The sequence below is a fragment of the Bufo bufo genome, chromosome 1 (genome assembly GCF_905171765.1).
Source record: "Bufo bufo chromosome 1, aBufBuf1.1, whole genome shotgun sequence".
NCBI lineage: Eukaryota > Metazoa > Chordata > Amphibia > Anura > Bufonidae > Bufo > Bufo bufo.
In genome coordinates this window covers 141,290,355-141,307,823 of record NC_053389.1, presented here as the reverse complement: position 1 = coordinate 141,307,823, position 17,469 = coordinate 141,290,355, and the positions used below count along the sequence as shown (strand labels likewise).

General features: G+C 42.8%; 1 protein-coding gene across 1 annotated transcript in view; it reads right to left on the bottom strand.

Annotated features, from left to right (window-relative positions):
• Positions 1 to 1,218: 1,218 nt before the first annotated feature.
• TTC34 (tetratricopeptide repeat domain 34) overlaps positions 1,219 to 17,469 on the bottom strand; it is a 176,905-nt gene continuing 160,654 nt past the window's right edge. Inside the window, exon 7 of the mRNA XM_040415571.1 lies at positions 1,219 to 3,316. Within this exon, the coding sequence (XP_040271505.1) occupies positions 2,795 to 3,316 (522 nt within the window). The 3' untranslated portion in view covers positions 1,219 to 2,794. The remainder of the gene's footprint in view (positions 3,317 to 17,469) is intronic.

Sequence of the window (17,469 nt, the reverse complement as noted above, 5' to 3'; positions counted from 1 at the left end):
GCTAAAACTTTACACAAAGCAATAAATGAAAGGTGGGAAACGTTAAATATTTTTAATTTAAAAGACATGTCCGTCATTCACAGTTTACATATAGACTTGATATACATAAAAAAGCGAAGATCTTTGCAAATACATTACATTATATATCATGTACTGACCCTGAGTTACATCCGATGTTATTCTCCAGAGCTCTATTTACAATTATGTAGTCCTCAGAGCTGAAATCTTCCATCATTCCACCTTTAGGCTAGGTTCACACGGGCGTTGCAGGAAAATGTGCGGGTGCAAAACATTGTAATGCGTTTTGCACTCGCGTGAGAAAAATCACGCATGTTTGGTACCCAAACCCGAACTTCTTCACAGAAGTTCGGGCTTGGGATCGGTGTTCTGTAGATTGTATTATTTTCCCTTATAACATGGTTATAAGGGAAATAATAGCATTCTGAATACAGAATGCATAGAAAACTAGCGCTGGAGGGGTTAAAAAAAATAATAATAATTTAACTCACCTTAATCCACTTGATCGCCTAGCCCGGCATCTCCTTCTGTCTCCTTTTCTGAACAGGACCTGTGGTGAGCATTAATTACAGGTAAAGGACCTTTGGTGACGTCACTCCGGTCATCACATGATCCATCACCATGGTAAAAGATCATGTGACGTACCATGTGATGACCGGAGTGACGTCACCAAAGGTCCTTTACCTGTAATTAATGCTCACCACAGGTCCTGTTCAGCAAAGGAGACAGAAGGAGATGCCGGGCTACGCGATCAAGTGGATTAAGGTGAGTTAAATTATTATTTTTTTTTTTAACCCCTCCAGCGCTAGTTTTCTATGCATTATGTATTCAGAATGCTATTATTTTCCCTTATAACCATGTTATAAGGGAAAATAATAATGATCGGGTCTCCATCCCGATCGTCTCCTAGCAACCGTGCGTGAAAATCGCACCGCATGCGCACTTGCTTGCGGATGCTTGCGATTTTCACGCAACCCCATTCACTTCTATGGGGCCTGCGTTGCGTGAAAAACGCAGAATATAGAGCATGCTGCGATTTTCACGCAACGCACAAGTGATGCGTGAAAATCACCGCTCATCTGAACAGCCCCATTGAAATGAATGGGTCGGGATTCAGTGCGGGTGCAATACGTTCACCTACCGCATTGCACCCGCGCGGAAATCTCGCCCGTGTGAACGCAGCCTTAGTGTCTCCTCAGTTTGCTCTTGTGAAATGCAATTTTTACAACATTCATTGCACAGTGATCTGAAAATCTAACCATACTTCTGCATTAAAGGGAAACCTCTGTCATAAAGGAGTATTTTATAAATTCTATATTCATAGAAAAAAGGTTTCTTTTAGAATATTTGGCATTTTTATTTTGTCAGTACTGTGCCATTGAAAATTCATGCAAATGTTGTAATCTGTAGCAATAGTAAAGTCATTTAAGTTTAGGACTGCTGCACATGGAATGGTTATTATGAAAGGTAATCTCATTAGAAGAATAGGTGGAGGACTGGAATGAATTGCAGAATTAAAGCTCTATTTTTTTCTTTTGATAGACCTTGAGAAGTGTAAAGTGAGAAGCTCTACACCTCTAGAATAGCACAGGGGAGGTGCACCACCCATCACTTTTCTCTGGTCTCACTAATGGTCTGACAAAGAGTGTTAAGTAAGAATCTCTGCCATGCTAACATTCCAGACAGTGGCTTCAAAACATTATATCCAGAAAACCATCCACCAACTTTATTGTAAACAAAAATACATTGAATATTCACATGTTAAAAAAATTATGGAAATGTCCCTTTAAACCAGCATAGCTAAACTTGCGTAAAACGTTTCTATAAGGGCTCATGCACACGACCGTGAGCCGGCCGGGCCCGTATTGCTGCCCGCAAACAGCGTGTCCACAAAATACGGGCCCCAGCCATTCTGGCACCCATTCACTTGACTTCACTATGGAGTGCTTGCATGGGTTTTCTGTCCGTGCCTCCGCACTGCAAAAAAGTAGTGCATGCACTATTTGTCTGCTGTGCAGACCGTCGGATGCGGATCCACATGCGGCAGCCCCATGGTCGGTGCCCATGCATTGCGGACCGCAATTTGTGGTCCGCGGCACACGGTTGTGTGCATGAGGCCTAACTCAGAACAAGACCAAGCAAATGTAGTCTTGGAATCCTCCCTGGCAATAACCTAGTATCACTAAATGTATTGGGCAAAATGTATATAAATCACGACTATATCATAAATGGTCGCACCAAGTGTTTCAAATTGGAAGTGGGGGTCATGAGCAGGGGGTGAACATATACCTGATAGACAAAGCAATGTATTTATATAGGTCTGAATTTATGTATACATAGCTATATGTAGTATGTGGAGATATATCCCTACCCTGGAAGAAACTTTCTCATTTGTTCATTATCACTCCCCCGCTCAGAATTGTACTGTACTACATACTAGCTGCTAAGATATGTGGGGGAAGGGAAGCGACAAGTAGAGGTGTAACTTGAAGCTCCTGAGCCCAGATAACATTTATAATACTGTGTCATCTTATGTGGCAGGTGGGCATTTGGGCCCCCTCAGTGGCCAGGGCCTGGGTGCGACTCTCACTCCTAAACCCCTATAGCCACAGCCTGGGTAACAACTCCTCTGAACATATTATTGGCCGAGGAAAGTTCAAACTAAACTGAATATCTGCTATACCAGTGCTCACTACTGCCCCCCTATGGACAACATTATTTCCTGAAAGGCTAGGAGAATTTCTCTATAGATCTGGAGTTCTATATTCTCTATGTACTAATGGACAATACAACCTGATGCTTCTCTTTTAATTTTGGCTTTGAGTTTCCTCATCTCCTGGTTGGTTTCATCGATAAGCAATCCACATTCAGTCACTCTCCACGACTCCTCCAGGAGCTTTTGCTCATAATACTTATGTGATACCAGACTGAATTTCTGCACCAGCCGCTGCTTTCCTGGTGTATTGCTAATGGCTGCCAATGCCAACGAGCTGTCCAGACTCAGAGCCTTCATGTACTGCCTGCAGGCAGCTTCATTCTCCTCCTGTAACAGCAAGATGTATCCCTTACAACAGAAGTCCTCCACTTGTGTCTTGAGGTCATTAGTATTGTGCCTTTGGATGGCCTTGTCCATGTCTGTGACCGCATTGTGGTAGTCTCCCATATGAAGAAGGCAGGTGGCGTGCTGGCGCAGGTATTTAGGGTTATTGTTACTAGCTATAATGGCTAGGGTAAAATAATTCAGAGCCTTTTCATGATCATTGTCTTGAGTGAAGGCGATGCCTTCTTGTCCTGCCACCTGCAAAGCAAAAAGTAAATAAATTTTATTTTCTTATATAGAAATGGCTTTTGCATCGGCCTCTTTTGCGGTTCTACTGTATTCGTATTATCTATTCTGGATTAAGTTTATGCTGGCTTTTTAGCTTTATCTATTATGGGAGAGCTAGGTGGCGGCCATAATGGTCAATAATCAAGTAGTTGTCACCCAGCAATCCTGGCATCAATAGGCAAAGATAATCCTGCACGGATGCTCCTGCATTACAGCACAACTAGACAGATATGCCATTTGGTTATTAGTAGATATACTTTACTTTGCTTATTGGGACTAGCAATGATACTGCTATTTACACTGCCTTGAAAAAGTATTCATTTATAGTATTTTTTAACGTTAGGCCCACAAATTTACGGTAAATGTATTTTATTGGGATTTTATGTGACCAACACAAAGTAGCAAGTATGTATGTATGAAGTGAAAAGAAAATGATACATGGTTTTCAAAATAATATTAATAAATAAAAATCTGTGTGAATTTGTATTCAGCACCCTGTACCCTAAATAAAAGACCAATTGCCTTCAGAAGTGAATTAATTGGTAAAAAGAGTCCACCTGTGTGCAATTTATTCTCAGTATAACTACAGCTGTTCTGTGATGGCGTCAGAGGTTTGTTAGTGAACATTAGTGATCAAACAGCATCATGAAAACCAAGGAGCACACTAGATAGGTTAGGGATAAAGTCGTGGAGAAGTGTAAAGCAGGGTTAGGTTATATAAACCAAGCTCTGAACATCTCACAGAGCACTGTTCAGTCCATCATCCAAAAATGGAAGGAGTGTGGCACAACGGCAAACCTACCAAGACATGGCCATCCACCGAAACTGACTATCAGAGAATCACTAAAGAGGCCCATGGTCAGTGGCAAGAAGAAAGAAAACAATATGAAGTCCCATTTGCAGTTTGCCATAAGTCATGTACGGGACATAGCAAACGTGGAAGAAGCTGCTTTGGTCAGATGAGACCAAAGTTTATATTTTTGGCCTAAATGCAAAACACTATGTGTGGGGTAAAACTAACACTGCGCATCAACCTGAACACTCCATCCCCACCGTGAAATATGCTGGTGGCAGCATCATTCTGTGGGGATGCTTTTGTTCAGCACGGACAGGAAAGCTAGTCAGAGTTTATGGGAAGATGGATGGAGCTAAATACAGAGCAATCCTGGAGGAAAACCTGGTAGAGGCTGCAAAAGACTTAAGACTGGGCAGAGGTTCGCCTTTCAGCAGGAAAACAACCCTAAACATACTGCCAGAGCTACAATGGAATGGTTTAGAGCAAAGCATATTCATGTGTTAGAATTGAGATTCTGAAGCAAGACTTGAAAATTGCCATTCACAGACGCTCTCCATCCAATCTGACAGAGCTTGAGCTAATCTGCAAAGAAGAATGGGCAAAAATGTAAAAGTCACAGGTGCACATCCATAAAGCTAACATGCAAACAGCAAACAAAATATGGCAGCACGCTGTTATACATGCAAACAATAGAACTAGGGATTAGAGATTATTCTGGATTACAGTGGTGCTATACCTATTATACAAGAAAAATGGAAGCTCTTTGTGCACATTTTTGATCAAACGAGAGTCGGGCCCATCTACCTACGTCAAGTTGGCTTCTGCAGATGGGTATCTAACACTAAGGCCTATTGCACACGACCGTATGGCTTTTTCAGTGTTTTGCGGTCCATTTTTCACGGATCCGTTGTTCCGTTTTTTGTTTCCGTTGTGTTTCCGTTTCTGTTCCGTTTTTCCGTTCCGTTTTTCCGTATGGCATATACAGTATACAGTAATTACATAGATAAAATTGGGCTGGGCATAACATTTTCAATAGATGGTTCAGCAAAAAACAGAACGGAAATGGAAGACATACGGATGCATTTCCGTATGTGTTCCGTTTTTTTTGCGGACCCATTGACTTGAATGGAGCCACGGACCGTGATTTGCGGGCAATAATAGGACATGTTCTATGTTAACACGGAACGGAAAAACGGAAATACGGAAACGGAATGCATACGGAGTACATTCCATTTTTTTTGCGGAACCATTGAAATGAATGGTTCCGTATATGGACCGTATACGGAACGCAAAAAACGGCCAGTAAACGGGAAAAAAAAACGGCCGTGTGCAGGAGGCCTTACAGAACCGCCTCTCCTGAGCTTAACTTTATTCCACAATGTTCAGGGTGGTGTAGGAAGCAGCTATATTTATACTCGCTTTAGAGGCCACGGATAGATGGGCAGGGAGTGCTTGGGCAGCTACCCTCCAAGCACACTGCAAGAAAATTTAGACTAGCACATGTAAAGTCACAGGTGCACATCCATAAGGCCTCATGCACACGACCGTATTTTTTTGCGGTCCGCAAAACGGGGTTCCGTTTTCCCGTGATCCGTGACCGTTTTTTCGTCCGTGGGTCTTCCTTGATTTTTGGAGGATCCACGGACATGAAAAAAAAGTCGTTTTGGTGTCCGCCTGGCCGTGCGGAGCCAAACGGATCCGTCCTGAATTACAATGCAAGTCAATGGGGACGGATCCGTTTGACGTTGACACAATATGGTGCCATTTCAAACGGATCCGTCCCCATTGACTTTCAATGTAAAGTCTGGAGTCCCTTTTATACCATCAGATCGGAGTTTTCTCCAAACCGATGGTATATTTTAACTTGAAGCGTCCCCATCACCATGGGAACGCCTCTATGTTAGAATATACTGTCGGATATGAGTGAGATCGTGAAACCTCATTTCCGACAGTATATTCTAACACAGAGGCGTTCCCATGGTGATGGGGACGCTTCTAGTTAGAATATACTACAAACTGTGTACATGACTGCCCCCTGCTGCCTAGCAGCATCCGATCTCTTACAGGGGGCCGTGATCAGCACAATTAACCCCTTAGGTGCCGCACCTGAAGGGGTTAATTGTACTATCATATCCCCCTGTAAGAGATCAGGGCTGCCAGGCAGCAGGGGGCAGACCCCCCCCTCCCCAGTTTGAATATCATTGGTGGCCAGTGCGGCCCCCCCCCCTCCTCCCTCTATTGTAATAATTCGTTGGTGGCACAGTGTGCCCCCCCCCCTTCCTCCCTCTATTGTAATAAATCGTTGGTGGCACAGTGTGCGCCCCCCATTGGCCCCCCCTCCCTCTATAGCATTAACAACATTGGTGGCTAGTGTGCGGCCTCCCATCTCCCCCCCCCCCCGATCATTGGTGGCAGCGGGTTACTAGCAATAGTACAATAGTAAAAGATTCATACTTTACCTGGGAGCTGCGAGGTTCGTGTCCGGCCGGGAGCTCCTCCTACTAGTAAGTGACAGTTCATTTAGCAATGCGCCGCACAGACCTGTCACTTACCAGTAGGTGGAGCTCCCGGCCGGACACGAACATCGCAGCAGCAGCCTGGAGCAGGTAAGTATGAATCTTCTACTATTGTACTATTGCTAAGTAACCATGGCAACCAGGACTGTAGTAGCGTCCCGGTTGCCATGGTTACCGATCGGAGCCCCAGCGATTAAACTGGGACTCCGATCGGAACTCCGCTGCCACCAATGATGGGGGGGGGGGAGAGATGGGAGGCCGCACACTGGCCACCAATGTTGTTAATGCTATAGAGGGAGGGGGGGCCGATGGGGGGCGCACACTGTGCCACCAACGAATTATTACAATAGCGGGAGGGAGGGGGGGGGCGCACACTGTGCCACCAACGAATTATTACAATAGAGGGAGGGGGGGGGGGCCGCACTGGCCACCAATGATATTCAAACTGGGGAGGGGGGGGAGGGTCTGCCCACTGCTGCCTGGCAGCCCTGATCTCTTACAGGGGGCCGTGATCAGCACAATTAACCCCTTCAGGTGCCGCACCTGAAGGGGTTAATTGTGCTGATCACGGCCCCCTGTAAGAGATCGGGTGCTGCCAGGCAGCAGGGGGCAGTCTTGTACACAGTTTGTAGTGTATTCTAACTAGAAGCGTCCCCATCACCATGGGAACGCTTCTGTGTTAGAATATACTGTCGGTTCTGAGTTTTCACGAAGTGAAAACTCAGCTTTGAAAAAGCTTTTATGCAGACGGATCTTCGGATCCGTCTGTATAAAAACTAACCTACGGCCACGGATCACGGACACGGATGCCAATCTTGTGTGCATCCGTGTTCTTTCACGGACCCATTGACTTGAATGGGTCCGTGAACCGTTGGCCGTGAAAAAAATAGGACAGGTCATATTTTTTTCACGGCCAGGAAACACGGCTCACGGATGCGGCTGCCAAACGGTGCATTTTCCGTTTTTTCCACGGACCCATTGAAAGTCAATGGGTCCGCGAAAAAAAACGGAAAACGGCACAACGGCCACGGATGCACACAACGGTCGTGTGCATGAGGCCTAAAGCTAACATACAAACAGAGGTTCAAAGCTGGTACTGACATAACCCCAAAAGACTTGCAGCTGTAATTGTAGCAAAAGGTGTTCCTATAAAGTACGGGGGAGGGGGGGGGGGCTGAATACAAATGCATGCCACACTTTCCAGATTTTTATTTATTAAAACTTTTGAAAACCATCTATCATTTTCTTTTCACTTCACACATATTTGCTACTTTGTGTTCTTCTATCACATAAAATCGTAATCAAATACATTTAAGTTTATGGGTGTAACGTGAAAAAAATTTGGAAAATTTCATTACTACTATCTCCTTTTTACACATATGCCATGTACTCCCTTTGAAGCTTTGTTGTTTCTTGTGTATTTCCAGCCTGATAAAGGGCATTCTCAGAGTCCTGCCCGAAACGTTGCTATTACTCCCAATATTACTTTAATAAAAGAAAACTAATTATATTTGATCTATCCAATTATTGTGAACAAAATTGTGATCACACTAATCCTACTGCAGGAAGAATTACCTGAGACGGGCACCACATAGGAGAAAGAGACTTGCACAAATAGTGAATGGAAACACACTAGTGACAGTAGAAAAAGATCAAACACTGATCCGTTTTGTTTGGGGGTTTCTGTACAGCACCTCCGATGGATAACATGTGGTAGTGCAGTTGTATTTATTTTCACCTTATGTTTATATCGTAATTATTTTGCCCTGGGAATTCACTATAAATTCTACCATCACTCATCTGCTTTATTTTCCCAAACCTCAAGATCTGCAATTTATTAAGTTACTAAAAGAAATCTAGAAAGGAAAAAAGGCAGATGCTGGATACATGTTAAACATCAATTTCGCTGCTAAAAGCCTTTCAAGCAGTAAGTGCTTGTCACAGGGTTTATGATTGCACAGGTGCATGTACAGAAGCCTTTTCCCATCTAGATAGGATTATTTTAGTTTATTTACGCTTGTCAGGTAACATTAAGAGTCCATTGTGAATTTTTGCAAACATTCATTTGTTTAATAAAAAATTCCCATTAAAACACATTATAAAGAAATGTGATGATTAAGATGACAGGTAGGTGTTTGGTTTAAGTAGAAATAAGGTACAATCTACAATAAAAGGAAAAAATAAAACAAAATAAAAAGGTTTATTCAAAGTTTACTAAAAGTCACTGATTAATAAGAAAAAAAAACAGCGTCTATAGAATTCTACGAGTTCATACTGAAACTCCAATTGTATTTGTACTAAATCTAAGTGTTATGGAAACATTGGGATACTGCCATGTGCATGGATCCTTAGTCAACCAGTTTTTATAAGCCCTCAAGGCAATGTAAAGCCGGTGGAAGCAAGTCAGTCTGTGAGTGCCCGCCCCCATTTACTAGTTCAGCTCTTACCCCCATAAGTCATGTTCTGATTTTTCTGGACTTGCTTATGCGATGAATTTCTAAGAAACACATTTTCTAATGTGGACAAGCTAGCCAGCTGCCAGACATTAAGTGGGGTCAAGTAAAGAAGCAGAAGAGATGAGTGTTCAGGATTATGTCTTGCATTTAATGACAGCTCCAGCACTTTCAGGCCAAAATGAGCAGAAATAATGAGGCTCTCTTCAGTACTATACAATTATGTTTACTGGCAAGTATCCTTAACCCTTTCTACCCCGGGCCAGTTTTCACCTTCCTGCCCAGGCCATTTTTTGCAAATCCGACATGTGTCACTTTATGTGGTAATAACTTTGGAACACTTTTACTTATCCAAGCCATTCTGAGATTGTTTTCTTGTGACACATTGTACTTCATGGCAGTGCTAAATTTGAGTCAATATATTTTTCCTATAATTAAAAAAAATCCAAAATTTACCCAAAATTTAGAAAAATTCTAAATTTTCTAAGTTTGAATGTCTCTACTTTTAAGACAGATAGTAATGCCGCATAAAATAGTTATCAGTAATCATTCCCCATATGTCTGCTTTATGTTGGCATAATTTTGTACATGTCATTTTATTTTTTTAGGACGTTAGAAGGCTTAGAAGTTTAGAAGCCATTTTTTATTTTTATTTTTTACAAAATTTCCAAAATCATTTTCTTAAGCACCAATTCAGTTATAAAGTGATTTTGAGGGGCCTACACAATGGAAACCACCCATTAATGACCCCATTTTAGAAACTAAACCCCTCAAATTATTAAAAACTGTTGTTACAAACGTAGTTAACCCTTTGGGTGTTCCATAAGAATTAAAGCAAAATGGAGGCGAAATTTCCAAAATTCTTTTTTTATGCAGATTTTTCATGTTAATAAATTTTTCCTTGGAACACAGCAAGGGTTAACAGCAAACTAAACCTTAATATGCATTACTCTGATTCTGCAGTTTACAGAAATACCCTATATGTGGTGGTAAACTACTCTATGGGCACGTGGCATTGGTCAGAAGGAAAGAAGCGCCATATGGATTTTGGAGGCAGATTTTGCTAGAATGGTTTTTGGGCACCATTTTGTATTTGAAGAGACCCTGACGTACAGTGGAAACCCTCAAAAAGTGACCCCATTTTGGAAACTACACCCTTCAAAGAATATATTAACCACCTCCGGACCGCTGTACGCACAGACGCGTCCTGGAGGTGGTTGATTCATTCCTCCTGGACGCGCCGGCGCGTCCTCTCGCGAGACGCGAGATTTCCTGTGAACGCGCGCACACAGGCGCGCGCGCTCACAGGAACGGAAGGTAAGAGAGTTGATCTCCAGCCTGCCAGCGGCGATCGTTCGCTGGCAGGCTGGAGATGTGTTTTTTTTAACCCCTAACAGGTATATTAGACGCTGTTTTGATAACAGCGTCTAATATACCTGCTACCTGGTCCTCTGGTGGTCCCATTTGTTTGGATCGACCACCAGAGGACACAGGTAGCTCAGTAAAGTCCCACCAAGCACCACTACACTACACTACACCCCCCCCGTCACTTATTAACCCCTTATTAGCCCCTGATCACCCCTAATCACCCCTGATCACCCCATATAGACTCCCTGATCACCCCCCTGTCATTGATTACCCCCCTGTCATTGATCACCCCCCTGTAAAGCTCCATTCAGATGTCCGCATGATTTTTACGGATCCACTGATAGATCGATCGGATCCGCAAAACGCATCCGGACGTCTGAATGAAGCCTTACAGGGGCATGATCAATGACTGTGGTTATCACCCCATATAGACTCCCTGATCACCCCCCTGTCATTGATCACCCCCCTGTCATTGATTACCCCCCTGTAAAGCTCCATTCAGACGTCCGCATGATTTTTACGGATCCACTGATAGATGGATCGGATCCGCAAAACGCATCCGGACGTCTGAATGAAGCCTTCCAGGGGCATGATCAATGACTGTGGTGATCACCCCATATAGACTCCCTGATCACCCCCCTGTAAAGCTCCATTCAGATGTCCGCATGATTTTTACGGATCCACTGATAGATGGATCGGATCCGCAAAACGCATCCGGATGTCTGAATGAAGCCTTACAGGGGCATGATCAATGACTGTGGTTATCACCCCACATAGACTCCCTGATCACCCCCCTGTCATTGATCACCCCCCTGTCATTGATTACCCCCCTGTAAAGCTCCATTCAGACGTCCGCATGATTTTTACGGATCCACTGATAGATGGATCGGATCCGCAAAACGCATCCGGACGTCTGAATGAAGCCTTACAGGGGCATGATCAATGACTGTGGTGATCACCCCATATAGACTCCCTGATCACCCCCCTGTCATTGATTACCCCCCTGTCATTGATCACCCCCCTGTAAAGCTCCATTCAGACGTCCGCATGATTTTTACGGATCCACTGATAGATGGATCGGATCCGCAAAACGCATCCGGACGTCTGAATGAAGCCTTACAGGGGCATGATCAATGACTGTGGTTATCACCCCATATAGACTCCCTGATCACCCCCCTGTCATTGATTACCCCCCTGTAAAGCTCCATTCAGACGTCCGCATGATTTTTACGGATCCACTGATAGATGGATCGGATCCGCAAAACGCATCCGGACGTCTGAATGAAGCCTTACAGGGGCATGATCAATGACTGTGGTGATCACCCCATATAGACTCCCTGATCACCCCCCTGTCATTGATTACCCCCCTGTCATTGATCACCCCCCTGTAAAGCTCCATTCAGACGTCCGCATGATTTTTACGGATCCACTGATAGATGGATCGGATCCGCAAAACGCATCCGGACGTCTGAATGAAGCCTTACACGGGCGTGATAAATGACTGTGGTTATCACCCCATATAGACTCCCTGATCACCCCCCCTGTCATTGATCACCCCCCCTGTCATTGATCACCCCCCCTGTCATTGATCACCCCCCCTGTCATTGATCACCCCCCCTGTCATTGATCACCCCCCCTGTCATTGATCACCCCCCCTGTCATTGATCAACCCCCCTGTCATTGATCAACCCCCCTGTCATTGATCAACCCCCCTGTCATTGATCAACCCCCCTGTCATTGATCACCCCCCTGTAAGGCTCCATTCAGACATTTTTTTGGCCCAAGTTAGCGGAATTATTATTTTTTTTTCTTACAAAGTCTCATATTCCACTAACTTGTGACAAAAAATAAAATCTCACATGAACTCACCATACCCCTCACGGAATCCAAATGCGTAAAATTTTTTAGACATTTATATTCCAGACTTCTTCTCACGCTTTAGGGCCCCTAGAATGCCAGGGCAGTATAAATACCCCACATGTGACCCCATTTCGGAAAGAAGACACCCCCAGGTATTCCGTGAGGGGCATATTGAGTCCATGAAAGATTGAAATTTTTGTCCCAAGTTAGCGGAACGGGAGACTTTGTGAGAAAAAAATAAAAAATATCAATTTCCGCTAACTTGTGCCAAAAAAAAAAAATTTCTATGAACTCGCCATGCACCTCATTGAATACCTTGGGGTGTCTTCTTTCCAAAATGGGGTCACATGTGGGGTATTTATACTGCCCTGGCATTCTAGGGGCCCCAAAGCGTGAGAAGAAGTCTGGTATCCAAATGTCTAAAAATGCCCTCCTAAAAGGAATTTGGGCCCCTTTGCGCATCTAGGCTGCAAAAAAGTGTCACACATCTGGTATCGCCGTACTCAGGAGAAGTTGGGGAATGTGTTTTGGGGTGTCATTTTACATATACCCATGCTGGGTGAGATAAATATCTTGGTCAAATGCCAACTTTGTATAAAAAAATGGGAAAAGTTGTCTTTTGCCAAGATATTTCTCTCACCCAGCATGGGTATATGTAAAAAGACACCCCAAAACACATTCCCCAACTTCTCCCGAGTACGGAGATACCAGATGTGTGACACTTTTTTGCAGCCTAGGTGGGCAAAGGGGCCCATATTCCAAAGAGCACCTTTCGGATTTCACTGGTCATTTACCTACTTACCACACATTAGGGCCCCTGGAAAATGCCAGGGCAGTATAACTACCCCACAAGTGACCCCATTTTGGAATGAAGACACCCCAAGGCATTCTGTGAGGGGCATGGCGAGTTCCTAGAATTTTTTATTTTTTGTCACAAGTTAGTGGAAAATGATGATTTTTTTTATTTATTTTTTTTTCATACAAAGTCTCATATTCCACTAACTTGTGACAAAAAATAAAAACTTCCATGAACTCACTATGCCCATCAGCGAATACCTTGGGGTCTATTCTTTCCAAAATGGGGTCACTTGTGGGGTAGGTATAATGCCCTGGTATTTTAGGGGCCCAAATGTGTGGTAAGGAGTTTGAAATCAAATTCTGTAAAAAATGACGAGTGAAATCCGAAAGGTGCTCTTTGGAATATGGGCCCCTTTGCCCACCTAGGCTGCAAAAAAGTGTCACACATCTGGTATCTCCGTACTCAGGAGAAGGTGGGGAATGTGTTTTGGGGTGTCATTTTACATATACCCATGCTGGGTGAGATAAATATCTTGGTCAAATGCCAACTTTGTATAAAAAAATGGGAAAAGTTGTCTTTTGCCAAGATATTTCTCTCACCCAGCATGGGTATATGTAAAAAGACACCCCAAAACACATTCCCCAACTTCTCCTGAGTACGGAGATACCACATGTGTGGCACTTTTTTGCAGCCTAGGTGGGCAAAGGGGCCCATATTCCAAAGAGCACCTTTTGGATTTCACTGGTCATTTACCTACTTACCACACATTAGGGCCCCTGGAAAATGCCAGGGCAGTATAACTACCCCACAAGTGACCCCATTTTGGAAAGAAGACACCCCAAGGTATTCCGTGAGGGGCATGGCGAGTTCCTAGAATTTTTTATTTTTTGTCACAAGTTAGTGGAAAATGATGATTTTTTTTATATATTTTTTTTTTTCATACAAAGTCTCATATTCCACTAACTTGTGACAAAAAATAAAAACTTCCATGAACTCACTATGCCCATCAGCGAATACCTTGGGGTCTCTTCTTTCCAAAATGGGGTCACTTGTGGGGTAGTTATACTGCCCTGGCATTCTAGGGGCCCAAATGTGTGGTAAGGAGTTTGAAATCAAATTCTGTAAAAAATGACGAGTGAAATCCGAAAGGTGCTCTTTGGAATATGGGCCCCTTTGCCCACCTAGGCTGCAAAAAAGTGTCACACATCTGGTATCTCCGTATTCAGGAGAAGTTGGGGAATGTGTTTTGGGGTGTCTTTTTACATATACCCATGCTGGGTGAGAGAAATATCTTGGCAAAAGACAACTTTTCCCATTTTTTTTATACAAAGTTGGCATTTGACCAAGATATTTATCTCACCCAGCATGGGTATATGTAAAATGACACCCCAAAACACATTCCCCAACTTCTACTGAATACGGAGATACCAGATGTGTGACACTTTTTTGCAGCCTAGGTGGGCAAAGGGGCCCACATTCCAAAGAGCACCTTTCGGATTTCACTGGTCAGTTTTTACAGAATTTGATTTCAAACTCCTTACCACACATTTGGGCCCCTAGAATGCCAGGGCAGTATAACTACCCCACAAGTGACCCCATTTTGGAAAGAAGAGACCCCAAGGTATTTCGTGATGGGCATAGTGAGTTCATGGAAGTTTTTATTTTTTGTCACAAGTTAGTGGAATATGAGACTTTGTAAGAAAAAAAAAAAAAAAAAAAAATCATCATTTTCCGCTAACTTGTGACAAAAAATAAAAAGTTCTATGAACTCACTATGCCCATCAGCGAATACCTTAGGGTGTGTACTTTCCGAAATGGGGTCATTTGTGGGGTGTTTGTACTGTCTGGGCATTGTAGAACCTCAGGAAACATGACAGGTGCTCAGAAAGTCAGAGCTGCTTCAAAAAGCGGAAATTCACATTTTTGTACCATAGTTTGTAAACGCTATAACTTTTACCCAAACCATTTTTTTTTTACCCAAACATTTTTTTTTTATCAAAGACATGTAGAACAATAAATTTAGAGCAAAATTTATATATGGATGTCATTTTTTTTGCAAAATTTTACAACTGAAAGTGAAAAATGTCATTTTTTTGCAAAAAAATCGTTAAATTTCGATTAATAACAAAAAAAGTAAAAATGTCAGCAGCAATGAAATACCACCAAATGAAAGCTCTATTAGTGAGAAGAAAAGGAGGTAAAATTCATTTGGGTGGTAAGTTGCATGACCGAGCAATAAATGGTGAAAGTAGTGTAGGTCAGAAGTGTAAAAAGTGGCCTGGTCTTTCAGGGTGTTTAAGCACTGGGGGCTGAGGTGGTTAAGGGGCGTACTGAGCACTTTGACCCCCTAAGCTTTTTACAAAATTTGAAAACACTTGGCTGTGAAAATGAAAAGTTTCATTTCTTACAATAAAATGTTACTTTAGCCCCAAATTTTTCATTTTCACAAGGGGTAACAGGAGAATAAGCACCCAAAATGTGTTACCCATTTTCTCCTGAATACGGCAACAACCCATATGTGGTGGTAAACTGCTGTGGGGGCACATGGCAGGACTCAGAACAGAAGGAGCACCATATGGCTTTTGCAGCGCATATTTTGATGGATTGGTTTATGGGCACCATTGATTAGTATTTTTTGAGTGATTGTCATATATGGGGGCTCATTTTTTTAGGTTTTCATTGGTACCATTTAACTTTTCATTGGTACCATTTTAGGGTACATAAGATTTTTTGATCGCTTGGTATGACAAGGTGACAAAAAATAGCTGTTTTGGCATAGTTTAAAATTTTTTTTTTTTACAGCATTCACCTGAGGGACATCTCATGTGATATTTTTATAGAGCAGGTTGTTATGGATGTGACGATAGCTAATATGTCTATTATTTTAATTTTTGTTAAGTTTTACACACTAAATGCATTTTTGAACAGAATGGAATCTTGTGTTGCCATTTTCTGACTGCCCTATTCTTTTTTTTTTCTGTCGATTGTCTTAGGGTCTCATTTTTTGTGGGATGAGATGGCGGTTTGATTGGTACCATTTTGGGCTAAATATGCCTTTTTGATCGCTTGGTATTACACTTTTTGTGATAGAAGGTGACCAAAAATGGCTATTTACTGCATTCAACTGACAAGGTGGATCATGTGATATTTTTATAAATCCGGTCTATATGGATGCGTCAATACTTACCGTAATATGCATACTTTTCCTCCTTTCTTTTTAAAAAAATTTTTATTACTTAATTATGGGAAAAGAATGCTTTTTCTTTTTTACTTAAAACTTTTATTTTTATTATGCAAAAATTTATTTTAACTTTTTTTTAAACTTTTTTTGTTTCCCCCCCCCACAACTTTTGGTGGTCTGATCCCATGTACAATGCATTACAATACTTCTGTAATGTAATGCATTGGCTGTAAGTGTATTACACACTGTAATACACTTACAGCCTTCCTGCCTGTGAGATCCAGGGGCTGGATCTCACAGGCTTACATGGAAGGCAGCCCTAATGCCTGTGGAAGCTCCCTCCCTCCACACACCCCGCACAGCGCTGACCGCGGCATAGTGAGGGTTAATGTGCCGGCATCAGTGTTTTCACAGATGCCGGCGCATACAGCAGGGTTCCGATTAATGGGAACAGCCGGTCCCCTGCAGCTGATCGGGCAGGCGCAGCTCCTGCAGCCGCTCAATTAGCGCGCCATACTACGACACTGGTCAGGAAGTAACATAGTAACATAGTACATAAAGAGGAAAAAAATACATTTGTCCATCCAGTTCGGCCTGTCATCCTGCAAGTTGATCAAGAGGAAGGAAAAATAACAAAAACTGTGAGGTAAAAGCCAATTTTCCCCATTTTAGGGGAATAAAAAATTCCTTCTCGACTCCAATCAGGCAATCAGAATAATTCCCTGGATCAACGACCCCTCTCTAGTAGCTATAGCCTGTAATATTATTACGCTCCAGAAATACATCCAGGCCCCTCTTGAATTCCTTTATTGTACTCACCATCACCACCTCCTCAGGCAGAGAGTTCCATAATCTCACTGCTCTTACCGTAAAGAATCCTTTTCTATGTTTGTGTACAAACCTTCTTTCCTCCAGACGCACAGGATGTCCCCTCGTCACAGTCACAGTCCTGGGGATAAATAGATGATGGGAGAGATCTCTGTACTGACCCCTGATATATTTATACATGTTAATTAGATCTCCCCTCAGTCGTCTTTTTTCTAAAGTGAATAACCCTAATTTTGATAATCATTCGGGGTACTGTAGTCTGCCCCATTCCAGTTATTACTTTAGTTGCCCTCCTCTGGACCCTCTCCAGCTCTGCTATGTC